The sequence below is a fragment of the Rhinatrema bivittatum genome, chromosome 1 (genome assembly GCF_901001135.1).
Source record: "Rhinatrema bivittatum chromosome 1, aRhiBiv1.1, whole genome shotgun sequence".
Lineage (NCBI taxonomy): Eukaryota > Metazoa > Chordata > Amphibia > Gymnophiona > Rhinatrematidae > Rhinatrema > Rhinatrema bivittatum.
The window spans coordinates 824,688,928-824,702,683 of record NC_042615.1 but is presented as its reverse complement, the minus strand read 5'-3'; the positions used below and the strand labels follow the sequence as shown (position 1 = coordinate 824,702,683).

Genomic DNA, 13,756 nt, shown 5'->3' with positions numbered 1-13,756 from the left:
ACTGCAGAGAGAAGGTCCCAGGAGACAGAGCAAGAGCAGGGAGCCCTGTGTTTGTGCACCTTCACAATTTGGCACATGCTTATGTGTACATCTGGCCCTGGTCACTGGGGGATAAATTTAATTCCCCAAAGCAGCACAATTGTTATTGTTAGAGATGGGATTATAGAATGTGAGGTTCTGATTCCTATTTCTCATCTTTATATATTTCCCCTCTCCAGTTCATTAATCTGTGGTAATGTGTTACGATACCTGGTTTTGAGCATTTCACTCCAAGAGGTCGTGATGTATAACTGAAGGGACTTTCCATGAAGGAGAGGCACTCGGACAGATGCTTTTCTTCTCCAGTGCATTGAATGGGCAGAGAATCAAGTCTGGCAGAGGAAAAGCTGAGTATGCGTTGATAATGACCACATCCAAGCTGACTGCACGCTACTTCAGCTGCTCTTAAATCCACCAAAAAATCTCCTTCAGGTATTTGATGCCACTTCTGGTTGTGATAGACTTCCAAGGTTCCATCGCAGGAGCTGTTTCCATCTACAAGTCTCACATCAGAGATAGCTGAGCAGGAGGGAGAGAGAAAGCATTAATGCAAAATAAATCTTCCCTTGTCTGAGTTAGGTAACTTGGGATAAAGCAGAAGCATTAGCAAGCACAGACTCAGGGAATCCAGCTGCAGACAGAAGACATAACATCATTCTTTATTAGGGAAGTGCACTGGAAAAGTATTCATTTTGGGGTTTTTTCATTCTTTTTGTGGCCATAGGGTTCGATATCAGTTCATTAAGGAGGGAATTTTCAAAGGAACCATGCATGTAAATATAACATACGATTGAAACAATTTTCAAAGCCCATTTTCCCACATTAATTGCACTTAACATGGTAAAACTTATGGACATTTCAATGGCATATACTGTAGCAATTTTCAAAAGCCCACTTAAATGGGTAAAATGCATTTACATGTGTAAAAAACAGTTTTAAGAGTATAAAATCTTAAAAATGTACTCCCTTAATCTTTAATTTGGTTTGTGTCACTGGCTGATCTGAAATTAAAATTAAAAAATGAAACAAAAAATGCAAACCCCCATTAATGAAAAAAGAGGCAGGAACAAGCAGGGATTTTTCCTGCCTGAAAGACAGATCATGAATGAATCAATCAGTCTACAGATAGTTATTGATTTATGACCTATTTATTAGGGATGTGAATCGTTTTTGAATGATTAAAATTATCGTCAGATAATTTTAAAATCGTCCAAAATCGTTAGATACGCGATACAATACAAATGCCCCTGATTTATCGTCAGGGGCATTTGTATTGTATCGTTAAATAGGGCGCGGGAAAACCGGCACACCAAAAAAACCCTAAAACCCACCCAAACCTTTAAAACAAATCCCCCACCCTCCCGAACCCCCCAAAATGTTTTAAATTACCTGGGGTCCAGTGGGGGGATCCCGAGGCGATCTCCTCCCAATCTCTGGCCACCGCTGCATTGAGAAATGGCGCCGGTGGCCCTTTGCCCGTATGACATAGTGAGGGTAAAGGTAGCACCGGTTACATTTTGTTTCCTGGCTCCCAACGTCACGCGTGCGGGAGATCGCCCCCGGACCCCCGCTGGAACACCCAGGGACTTTTGGCCAGCTTGGGGGGGGCCTCCTGACCCCCACAAGACTTGCCAAAAGTCCAGCGGGTGTCCGGGAGCGACCTCCTGCACGCGGGCCGTATTGCCAATCTTCAAAATGGCGCCGGCACTACCTTTGCCCTCACTATGTCATACGGGCAAAGGGCCACAGCACCATTTCTCAACGCAGTGGTGGCCAGAGATTGGGAGGAGATCGCGTCAGGACCCCCCACTGGACCCCAGGTAATTTAAAACATTTTGGGGGGGTTCGGGAGGGTGGGGGATTTGTTTTAAAGGTTCGGGTGGGTTTTAGGGTTTTTTTGGTTTGCCGGTTTTCCCGCCCTCCCCCGATTTACGATTTTTAACGATTTTTAGAAAAAAAAAAACTCGACGATCAGATTTCCCTCCCCCCCAGCCAAAAGCGATCTTTAAGACGATCGATTACACGATTCACACCTCTACTATTTATACCACTGTAAGAGGTGACTCTAGTAATTCGGGGTGAGGTTTGTGTGCTGAGTTGGGGTTTAGGGGGAAGTTTAAGATGCCCAGTGAGCTGTGTGAACAGCACAGCTACTTGTAGTGAAGTTTTAATGATGCCAGCTAGGTAGAGAGTGCGCCAAGCTAGATAGAGAGACCATGGTACAAATCTGCAATGCATCGGGTGGAGCTCGGACTGCCCTGGCTACAAGACCATATGCCATGGTTCAACTGGGCCATGTTGGAATTATCCCGGTGGGGTCCTGACTTGCTGAAGTCTCTCCACTCATCTGCATGCCTACCACACCCTCCTTGCCTGGCTTGCCTCCTCAATGTGCATCTTTTCAAGATGTTTTCTCTAAACAAGCAGCGGTTGTGCTTCCACCTCAGAGTTTATGATTGTGCCATAAACCTGAAGCCCAACACTGAACCTCCGAAAGGAAGAGTTTACCCTCTATCTGCAGCACAGACTAAGGCTATGTTGGCCTATATACAAAATAACCTTCAGAAGGGGTTTATCAGGCCTTCCAAATCACCTGCCGGTGCGGGATTCTTTTTTGTGGGTAAAAAAGATGGTACTCTTCGACCCTGAATCACCATAGATGGCCGGTGCCATCTTTAAAAATGGCGCAGGCCATCCAGTGCTCCTACCATGTGACAGGGGCCGGCCACTGGCACGGATACCCTGTCACATGGTAAGGGCAAAGGGCCATCGGCGCCATTTTGATTAGTGGCAGCCGACGGCCCAGGAGCGGGAGGACAGCCCGGAGTGGGAGATCTCTCCCGGGAGCGGGAGATCGCTCCTGGGACCCCCACTGGACCAACAGGTACCTGTAAAATGTTTTTGGGGGCATTGGGAGGGTGGGGGAAGCTAAGGGGTTAGTTTTAAAGGGTCGGGGTGGGTTTAGGGGTTATTTTTGTGTGCCGTTTTTCCCGCCCTCCCCCAAACTGATAAGAGAACCCCCACGATCAATATCATGGGGTTTTCTTATCGTTTTGGGGGAGCCCCCGATTTCTGACGATTTTGAAAATATTGACGATATTTTCAATCGTCCGAAGCCCAATTCACATCCCTAATCTCCTCCACTTTACTGTGAGTACTTCTACGCAGCCTCCAAGACCTACAGAGATTGCAGCTTTCTGGACATCTACACTGCTGGACCTTCAGGCCATGCAGTTCCAGTACCACAGTACAATAATGCTTGCCTATGCTGTGTCAGTTTCTTGAGTCTAGCCTATCAGGTTGGTTGCCCACGGGGCTTCCCCCCCTTGGGAGGAGTCATCACCAACCCGACCAAGGGTCCACAAATGCTACAAATACAACACTTGTATTGATTACAGAGATCTCAATGAAATTACCATCAAGGATCGCCACTACCACTGATTTCAGTGCTGTTCGACAGACTCCAGGGGGCCAAGATCTTTACCAAGCTGGATCTAAAATGGTCCAACAACCTGGTCAGAATTTGTCATGGGGATGAGTGGAAAACCGCCTTTAATATCTGTGTCGGACACTTCGACCTTTCGGCCTGTGTGATGCACCAGCGGTATTTCAAAATATGATGATTGAAATTCTGTGAGACCTGCTGTACGAATTCGTGGTGGTATATTTAGATGACATCTTAATCTTCTCTCATGACATTCAGACACATCAGGCAGATATGGTAAAGGTACTACGAAGATTACGTGACAACCACCTTTGTGCAAAGCTTGAGAAGTGTTTTTTTTTACCAAGAATCTGTGCCTTTCCTTGGCTACATTGTTTCCAGAGAAGGGTTTCATATGGACCTTCAAAAGACCAAAAACATCCAAGACTGGCCCCAACCTCCTGGATTAAATGCACTCTGCCATTTTCTTGTCTTTACGAATTACTATCACTCATTTATTAAGCATTACTTTACCTTAACTGCTCCACTAACTGCTATGACTAGGAAGGGGGCCAACCCTTCTAGTGGTCTCCTGAGGCCGTGGCGGCCTTCCAGACTCTCAAAGTGACCTTCTTAAAAAAACCTTGCTTTCACCACCCCGATCCTATTCGCCCATTCATCGTTGAAGTCTATGCCTACAATATTGGCGTGGGAGCTGTGTTAAGTCAGAACAGCGATAACAGTTACTCTTTTTCCATGCTCATTTTTCTCTCAGCATTTTAATCCAGCTGAGAGAAATTATGGAAAAGGCTATAAAAAGCTGATAGCTATTAAGTTAGCCTTTGAGGAGTGGCTTCCATGTTTGGAAGGGGCCCAACACCAAATAATGGTGTATACAACCATAAGAACCTGGAATATCTGTGTCATGTGCAGCGGCTTAATCATCGGCAAGCCAGGTGGCCATTCAACCAATTTGACTTTCTGCTCAAACACCATCCTGTGGAAAAGAATGTCTTGGCAGATGCCCTCTCACGTTCATTTCTACCAGAAGACGTGCCTGATGAACCTCGCCACATTATCAGCCCTGAGAAAGTGGTCTTGGCCGCCACTCATGCAGTGCCAGCCAGTAAGACTGTGGTGGCTTGAGGTATGAGGAAAAAGCTATTAAGGTGGGCACATGACTCTTGCCTGGCCAGTCACCTTGGTCAAGCCCGAATGCTATCCATGCTACAACACTTCTATTGGTGGCCCACAATGAAGGCAGATAAACAAGCTTACACAGCCTCATGCGCTACCTGCATGAGACAAAAACCTCTGGCCGGATGTCCCTGGGGCCTCCTTCAACCCTTGCCAGTACCTGAAGAACCATGGACACACATTGCAACTGACTTTGTGGTGGACTTATCACCTTCCAATGATCGCTTCTCAAAAACGGCATACTTCGTGTCACTGCCAACTTTATCTTCAGCTGCTGAACTGGCAAAATTGTTCATGGAACACATCTTCCGTCTACTCGGCATGCCGAAACACATCCTGTCAGATAGAGGTGTCCAGTTCACTTCTAAATTCTGGAGGGATCTGTGTCAAAAATTTGACATCTCGTTGGATCTAACTTCAGCTTATCACCTGCAATCCCACGGACAGACGGAGAGAATGAATCAGACGCTCAGACAATTCATACGTTCTTATGTGAACTCAAGGCAAAGCAATAGAGCAGATTTATTTCCCTGGGATGAGTTTGTCTTGAACTCCCAGCCTGCTTCCACCACTGGATCAACTCCATTCAAAATTGTCTATGGTCGTCAGCCGTTACCTCCACTGCCCTTGCCTCTGTTCGTAGCCTCTCTGGCTGCTCAAACTACTGTGGTAGAGCTACAACTTCTATGGAGACAAACCAAGGACCTACTACTTAAAGCAAGGCAGAGGGCCAAGAAGACTTATGATGCTCATCACTGAGTGGCACCCCAGTTTCAGTCAGGAGACAAAGTATGGCTCAATATGAAGTTCCTTCGCCTCAAACTACCCTCTGCATGCTTCGCGCCATGTTACATTGGACCCTTCTCTATTTGGGAGCATCAACTTAAAGTTTAAAATTGCCTCCCTCTATGAAAATACACAATGCCTTCCATGTGACACTCTTGAAACAGCTCATCCTTTCCGAATTTTTGACCAAGACTCCTGATCCAGTACCTCTAGATTCTGAGGAAGATATTGCTTACAAAGTTAACGATGCCCCGGACGTGTGTAAGAGAGGTAAACACTGGGAGTACTTAAATTTGTGGGAAGGACATGGACCAGAGGAGAACTCCTGGGAGCCTGCCCTCAACATTCTTGAGAAAGACCTGATTCAACGTTTTCACCAAGCACATCCTAGGAAACCAAAACCCCTTGGGAGGGGTCCTAAGAAGGGGGGACTGTTGCGTCCGGCAGTCGAAGACGGCTGTGCTCTGTCTCACCTCTTTTCTGCCTTTTTCTACTCCAGTAGGCAAGATAGCTGTGTCCGCCTCTTCAAGCCGACCTCCCTGGCATCCCCAGAGCAGAATGGGCGATTCAGTTCAACATTTTCCTTCTGGGATCACCTAGGGCACACATGCGCTGGCCCTCCTTTTATGTGCATCATGGCGGGAACCTCGGGGGTGTCCCTGCTGCATGACATCACTACCTACAGATATTTAAACTCCATTCACTAACCCAGCTATCAGTTAGCAAGGATTCCCTTCCTGCTGATTTTGCTCATGCTATGGACACCTTCACTCTGTACCTTTGCCTCGGATGACTCAGGTAACCGCTCCTCAGGGACCTTGCCACGTTCCGGATTTACCCTTCAAGGTCAGTTTGCTTCCAGCTCAGGATGCCTAAGTTACCTGCTCCTTGGGGACCTTGCCTCATCCCGTGCCTCCGCTCCACGGAGGTCCTCTCTTCTTCAGCCTACTATTAGAGAGTGAGTACACCACCTTTCCAGCTTGTCTCTCTCTCTCACCTTCTACAGTATGGATTCACGGCACCCCCTTCTTTGCAGACCACACTACTGGATCTACAATTGTCTTCTACTGGTGAGAGTACACCTCCACAACCATGATGCTGCAGAGTACTGATGAGACCACTCCTCTGGGACCACACTCCTCTGTGCAGGGGCTCTCTGCCTGCTCCTCAGGTTATTCCCATCATCGGCTGTATAATAAAGACTCTTTTGACTCTGTGTGTGTGCTATAGAGCCAGCCTATCGCAGCCTGTAGGAGGAACCATCTCTTGCTGCAACCAAGGGCCCACAACACTACCAAATTATAACAATAACAAAGCACTGAGAGCAGCGATTGGCTGAATTAGAAAAATGCTTTGCTCTGATACATTGGCATTCTGTTCTCCTTGCCAACCTGTCTGACCCACTCTATGACAGGTCTGTGAATTCACTTATGACTCACAGGAAAGGGCTGGTTGTTGCTATGGATACTCCCACATGACCTTCTCCAATTTCAAAAGGCTGCTAATAAAGCACTGTGAACCAAACGAATGAAACTAATATGATATGTTTCAATCGTGGGGGGATCGCCATGCGTTTCACGGACCCCCAAATCAAACTAATAGGGACCTATTTGTTGCAGATGTCACATTTGTTTAAAATGAATGCACATCCCTACAAGATAATGAAAGAGAAAGTGGCAGTGGAACCCATGTGTGTTTGTCATAAACTACATAGAATGGCGAGGAGTTGATTGCGCTAATGATTATTTTGTGAATATTCATCCCAGAGTAGAAGCATGGATCAATCATATTGCTCTCATTGACATATAGACAAAAGGAAGGTCATGAGGACCTGGTTAATTCATTCTCTTTGGCTATTTCCTAGTGTGTGGTAGGCTGAGGTGAGACCCAGGGAATGACAAATTTTGTACAAATATTCCTCAAATAACAGGCCATGAACGGAACATCTCTGTCTTATAGAATGTGAGAGGGTAGTCCATGTAGTTGTAAGACATGTTGAACAAAGAGACAGGCGATCTCAAGAGCAGAAACCAAGCATGGGAGATGAACAAAGTATGCCATCTTAAAGAATCTGTCTACCACAACAAAAATCATGGTGTTGCCATATGAGAGTGAGAGGTCCATTATAAAATAAGTGTACAGGTGCGTCCAGAGTTCCTTGGGGGCTGGCAACAGCAGTAACAGCCTCCAAGGTCAAGCACAAGCAGTTTTACTTTGTGTTTAGAAAGGACAAGATTCCACATAGCTCTTCATACCAGTTTTCACCTGTGGCCACAAGTAGTGGTGCTGAAGCAGATTGAGAGTATGGACTATTCCAGAATGCACTGTGAGGTGAAAGTCATGAGCCCATCTTATCAGTTTCTCCTGGAGACATTTGGGTACCATTGTCTTCCCTGGGGGCACTAGGGTAGCAGCAGTGACAATGATTTTGCAAGGTTGATGATAAATTGTGGAGCCTTTTTTACATCCTCCTCCTAGAAAGAGCGGGAGAGGGCATATGCTTCTGATTCTTGGCTGCTGGGTGGTAGCAGAGCTCAAAATCAAATTGATTAAAGAAGAAGGACAACTCAGCCAGTTTACAATTGAGTTGATGTGCCTGTTATAGGTACTCCAAGTTCTTGTTATCAATATAGCTTATGATTTTGTATTTGGCCTCCTCTAGGAAATGCCACTATTATTCCAGCAACAGTTTCACCACCAGAAGTTCATGATCTCTAATCATGTAATTCTTCTTGGACAGTAGATAACTTCCTGGAGAAGAAGAAACATGGCAGGAGGACCACTTGATTGCTGTGTTGCGTGAAGACAGCCCCTACCACAAGGATAGAGGCATCTACCTCCAGGATGAAAGGGCCAATCCTGGTCTGGATGCCATAAACAAGGTCCTTCAGAGCAGGCTTTTTTTTTTTGAGGGCCTGGAAGACATTAGTAGCTTCTGTGGAACAAGAATGAGTTTCTGTACCCTTCCTGGTCAAGGCAGTGAGTGGTGCTGTGAGGGTTGAATATCCAGTAACAAATTGGGCGTAGTTATTAGCGAACCCTAAAAAGTTCTGAAGAGCCAAGATAGGATGGATTTCTGTTTTGAGCTCTTGCTCAAAAAAAAGATTATCAAGTTTTGCATACTAGTAAGGGTCTCAAAGTCACTGAAGCACTTGTGATCTCAGTGCTGATTCAGCAACTGAGAATAAATTTGTATTTTGTCAAGGTAGACCACTACATGGTAGTACAAGAGTTCTCAGAAAATTTCATTCACCATTTTCTGAAATACTGCTAGGGCATTGCATAATTCAAAGGGCATGATAAGGTACTTACAATGTCCATCTCATGAGTTGAATATAGTATTCCACTCATCTCCTTCACTGATATGATGAGACTGTATGCTCCTGGAAGATCCACCTGGTGAGGATCTTGGCTCCTTGCAGGCAAATCAAAAAGCTTGGAGATGAGAGGTAATAAATATTATTTCTTCTTTGCGATGGCATTGAGGCTCCTGTAATCAATATAAGGCCTAAGAAGAAATAACCCACTGTAGCAGGAGAAGAAGATTGTTGAATAAAGCCCCTTGCCAAGCTCTCCTTGATATACTGGATCATGCCTCAATCTCTGAGACAGATAATGGGTAGACTCTACCCTGTGGGGGCATTTTGTTGGGGAGAAGGTCTATGCCATAGTCTTAGGAGTGATGAGGGGGAAAAGTTTCAGCCCTCTGTTTAGAAAACACATTGGAGAAGTCAGCATTGTGTGGAGGTAGCCCTGGTAAGGTGCCTTCAAAACAACAATAAGGGCAGCATGGAAACAGTGTTGATACAAAAAGTGAAACAGGTGTAGCCTCATTGTGCCAGTTCCAAAGAGTTCCAATCATTGGCTGATGTTGTTGAAGCCAGTGCAAGCCCAAGATAATGCATTCATGGCTCGAGGGATTACATGAAAAGCTATGGCTTATTTATGAAGAAGCCTGGTGTAAAGACAGAGATGAACTTTCATCTCAGTGAGTTGTCCAGAAGAAGGTCTCTGTACACTGAGGAAATAGTTACTGTTTGCTGCAGGACAAAAGGTAGAGATCTGATACTGTCAGACAAGGGCTTGAACAATAAAGTTCCCACCTCTGCCTCTGCCTCAAACTGGCCATGTTTGATGGATATAGAAAGGGGAACCAATAATTGTGGGGAGAAGAGTATCCGACCTAGGGTTGCCACCTTGGTAGACCCTAGGTCTGGGAGTTTCCAGATTTCTCTGGACACTGGGATGCCATATATCCATGGCCCACACAGTATAAACATAAGCTTCTTTGCTGGTGAAAACTTGATTCAGCCCAGCTGCATTAGTTATTCTGGAGTTCTGGATTCCAGTGAGGGAGTCTAGACCAGAGGATGCTTAAAATGAGGTGCCATGGCTGCCAGGAGCTGGGAAGTAATATTCTCCAAGGCCTACTCATGGAAACAGTGATCAATGTGACTGGCCAATGAGATCAATGCTTCCAGTGAATTGGGAATGTTCCAATCAGGCAGCTCATCTTTTATTCTGCCTGAAAGGCCTTGCCAGAATATGGTGGTGAGACTGTACTCTTCTCAATGCAGTTCAGATGTAATGGTGCAGAATTAGATGACATAATCTCCAAGGGCTCAGGGGCCCTGACAAATCTGGAGTAGTTTGGTTGCCAAGGAAGATGTCTCATCTGGCTTCTCAAAAATGAGCTGGACATCATGCATATGATGAGGAAACTTGCTAAAATTTTCCCAAAAATTTATATTGACTGCTGTGCTTTCCACAGGGAAACAGATCACTACTTAGTCTCTAGAATGAAAATAGTTTGGGAGAAGAATCAACCTGTGATCCTCTCAGCTATGCCCTGGAATCCAAATCAAATTAGTATGCAGGCTTGATGCTTTACAGCATGGTTTGCAGACCATCATAACTAACAGAATTTCTGACTATATCAGACAATTTCATGATCCTCAATAAAAAGATAAGGTAAACAATCACAATTTTTTAATCACTTGGCTTTTAAATAATGGGGTAATGGGTTTCAGCAAGCTAGTATAATGTTTTGTTCACAATGGGCCAACACCATTCTCTTGACCATTAACGCCAAAACTCCAAACTTTTTGTGCGTGCATTAAATATTAGGGGTGTGCATCCGTTTTCCACGTATTTGTAATCCGCAATTTATTTTGTCCAATCTGTTAAATATGTGGGGAGGCGAAACGCATCGCAACTCCCCATGTATTTAACAGATTTCTGTTTCATTTGGCCTCCTAAATAAAAATTTAAACCCCCCACCCTCCTGACCACCCCAAGACTTACCAAAACTCCCTGGTGGTCCAGAAGTCATCCCTGCATTCTCACACCCTCGTTTGCTGGTTTCATCATGGCGCCGATAGCCTGTGTCACAGGGGCTACCGGTGCCATTGGTCAGCCCCTGTCACATGCTCACCGGCACCATCTTGTGCTCCTACCATGTGACAGGGGCTGACCAATGGCACCGGTATCTCCTGTGACATAATATGGGCAAAGGCTATCGGTGCCATTTTGAGTCCTGGCATTGGACAACCGGCGTGCAGGAGGTTGCTCCGGGACCCCCGTTGGACCCACAGGGACTTTTGGCCAGCTTGGGGGGGCCTCCTGACCCCCCCAAGGCTTGCCAATAATCCCTGGGGGTCCAGCAAGGGTCCGAAAGCAATTTCGTTTTCGGCTGCCAGTAACCAAAATGGCGCCGATAGCCTTTGCCATACTATGTCACAGAGGCTTTCGGCGCCATTGGTCAGCTCCTGTCACATGATAGGAGCACAAGATGGCGCCGATGGCCATGTGACAGGGGCTGACCAATAGCGCCGAAAGCCCCTGTGACATGGTAGTTCGGGCTATTCGGCACCATTTTGAGGCGCACGGCTTGCAGCACAGCACACCGGGCACGGAGGGCACAGAGGGAAAATGGACCCCGGGACCCCGCTGGGCCACCAGGGATCTTCGTAAGTCTTGGGGAGGGATCGGGGGGTGGTGTATTATAGTGAATTTAAATGTTTGGGGTGGGTTTTAATAAAAAAAATAATTTGTGCCCCCTCTCCCCAGGCAAACCCGAAAACGAATTTTCCCCCGAATTGCGGGGAAAATTTCGTTTCCGGTTTCGGGGGCTCCGAAATAACGGCGTTTATGTCGTGTTTCGGATACTCCGAAACAGAAACGAATTAGGAAATTTCGTTAAATTTCCTAAATAGGGCGAAAAACGAACCACATCTCTAATAGAAATCTCATTCCGGTCATGATCTCCCCTCTTACCCAATTCCTTGGGCTTGCCTTATTCACTCTAACCCTATTCAATGCTCAATCGATCACCAAAAAACCCCACATACTACACGACTACCTGCTTGACTCCAAACCAGACATCTGTGTGATCACAGAGACTTGGCTGAAGCCGACGGACACAGTCTTAATAAATCAACTTCCCACCCAGATATACGACATCTTTTCAATTCCTTGACAAAAGAAAAGAGGGGGAGGCCATCTCTTGGCAGCCAAAAAAGATCTCAATCTCACTCTACAACCTATCAACTCAATTTCTAAACTAGAGGTAGGCCTGTTCAAATCCAAATCACTCCAGATCCTCCTCATATACCCCCCCCCCCTCCCGGGCTGCTAAATTTGGATGCCTCACCTTTAGTGGAAATCATAGCTAAATACCTGACCCTGGATTCACCAGCCATTATCCTTGGGGACTTTAATCTACACATTGACGCCAACCCTCTATCATCCATCTGCAAAGTACTCCTATCCTCCCTCATGGACATGGGCTTCATTCAACTCATCAACCAACCCACACATAAAGCAGGTCACACACTTGACCTCATCTTCACAAATGCCAGCCTCACACAACTCTCACCCCATTATGCCTCCCAGTACCATGGTCAGACCACTTTATGATTACCTACACTCTCAAAATGACGACAAGACCTCCTGCCCCCCTTCCGCCTACCACACTGCGCTATAGGAAATCCTGACCATCAGAAGCCCTCAGCAACTCCCTGATCAAAGAACTTCCCAACCTGGATCTCTCAAACCCCAATGCAGCCATACTCTCTTGGCAAAATATCACAGAAACCATAGCTAACAACCTTTGCCCACTTTCATCAAAGATTATCAACCCTATTCAGAACAATAAACAACCGTGGTTCTCAAAGGAACTCCACTCATTAAAACAAAGCCTAAGACAGAGAGAAAAGAAATGGCGGAACTCCCCCAACCCCCCATTCTCTAGCCATATACAAAGCTGCACTCCACCACTACAGAATTGTGACACTACGAACTAAAAGAGATTTTACGCCCACCGTATACACGATATGATTTTCGATGTGAAGGCTCTCTTCTCTTATATCTCAGATCTCACTAAAACTACCACCTCATCGATCCCTGATGACCTAGCCCAATCGAAAGCCAACGAGCTGGCTATTTTCTTCCAGAACAAAATGTCCAACACTCTGGCTAGATTACCGTCTAGCCCTAACACTCCATCTCCAGATCCTCTCTACCGCCCTAACACTGATGTGGTGTTGGACTCTTTTGAGCCCACTTACACTACAGAGGTTGAAACCCTGATAAAAAAAAATGAAACCCTCCACTCACCCGCTAGACCAAATTCCATCCAAACTACTGCTTCTAGTACCGGACTCCATCTCCAAATATCTAGCAGACATCATCAACTGCTCTCTCTCACAAGGAACCTTCCCGGATGCTCTCAAATTAGCCACCCTCAAACCTATACTTAAAAAACCGAACCTGAACCCGGATGACCCCAACAATTACTTGGCAGAACATAAAATTCTCCACCCTTCACAATACAGATTCTGGAAAGAACATAGTACCGAATCCCTCCTCATCTCACTCTTAGATCAGACATACCTGGGCCTTGACAAAGGACACTCCTTCCTGATAGCACTCCTTGATATCTCCGCATCGTTTGACACAGTAAACCACTCTACACTATTAAACCAACTATCAGACATAGGAATCACAGGATCTGCCCTCAGATGGTTTGACTCATTTCTCAGCAATAGAGGCTATAAGGTTAAAATCAATAACAAGGAATCTCCTCGCACCAATTCTCCACTCAGAGTCCACCAGGGCTCCTCTTTATCTCCCACTCTGTTTAATATCTACCTCCTCCCTCTCTGTCAACTACTCACGACACTAAAACTGAAGTTCTATATATACACAGACGACGTTCAGATTTTGATCCCCATAACTGGCTCTTTGGATTCAGCAGTCAAGCTATGGGATTCTCACTTGCAAACGATCAACCGTCACCTCACAGGTCTT

At 45.9% G+C, this 13,756-nt stretch overlaps 1 protein-coding gene across 1 annotated transcript in view; it reads right to left on the bottom strand.

Moving 5' to 3' along the window:
* The window catches only part of LOC115079084 (scavenger receptor cysteine-rich type 1 protein M130-like), a 257,001-nt gene that overhangs the window by 183,673 nt on the left and 59,572 nt on the right, over positions 1 to 13,756 (bottom strand). The window contains exon 2 of the mRNA XM_029582122.1: positions 250 to 558. Within this exon, the coding sequence (XP_029437982.1) occupies positions 250 to 558 (309 nt within the window). The remainder of the gene's footprint in view (positions 1 to 249; positions 559 to 13,756) is intronic.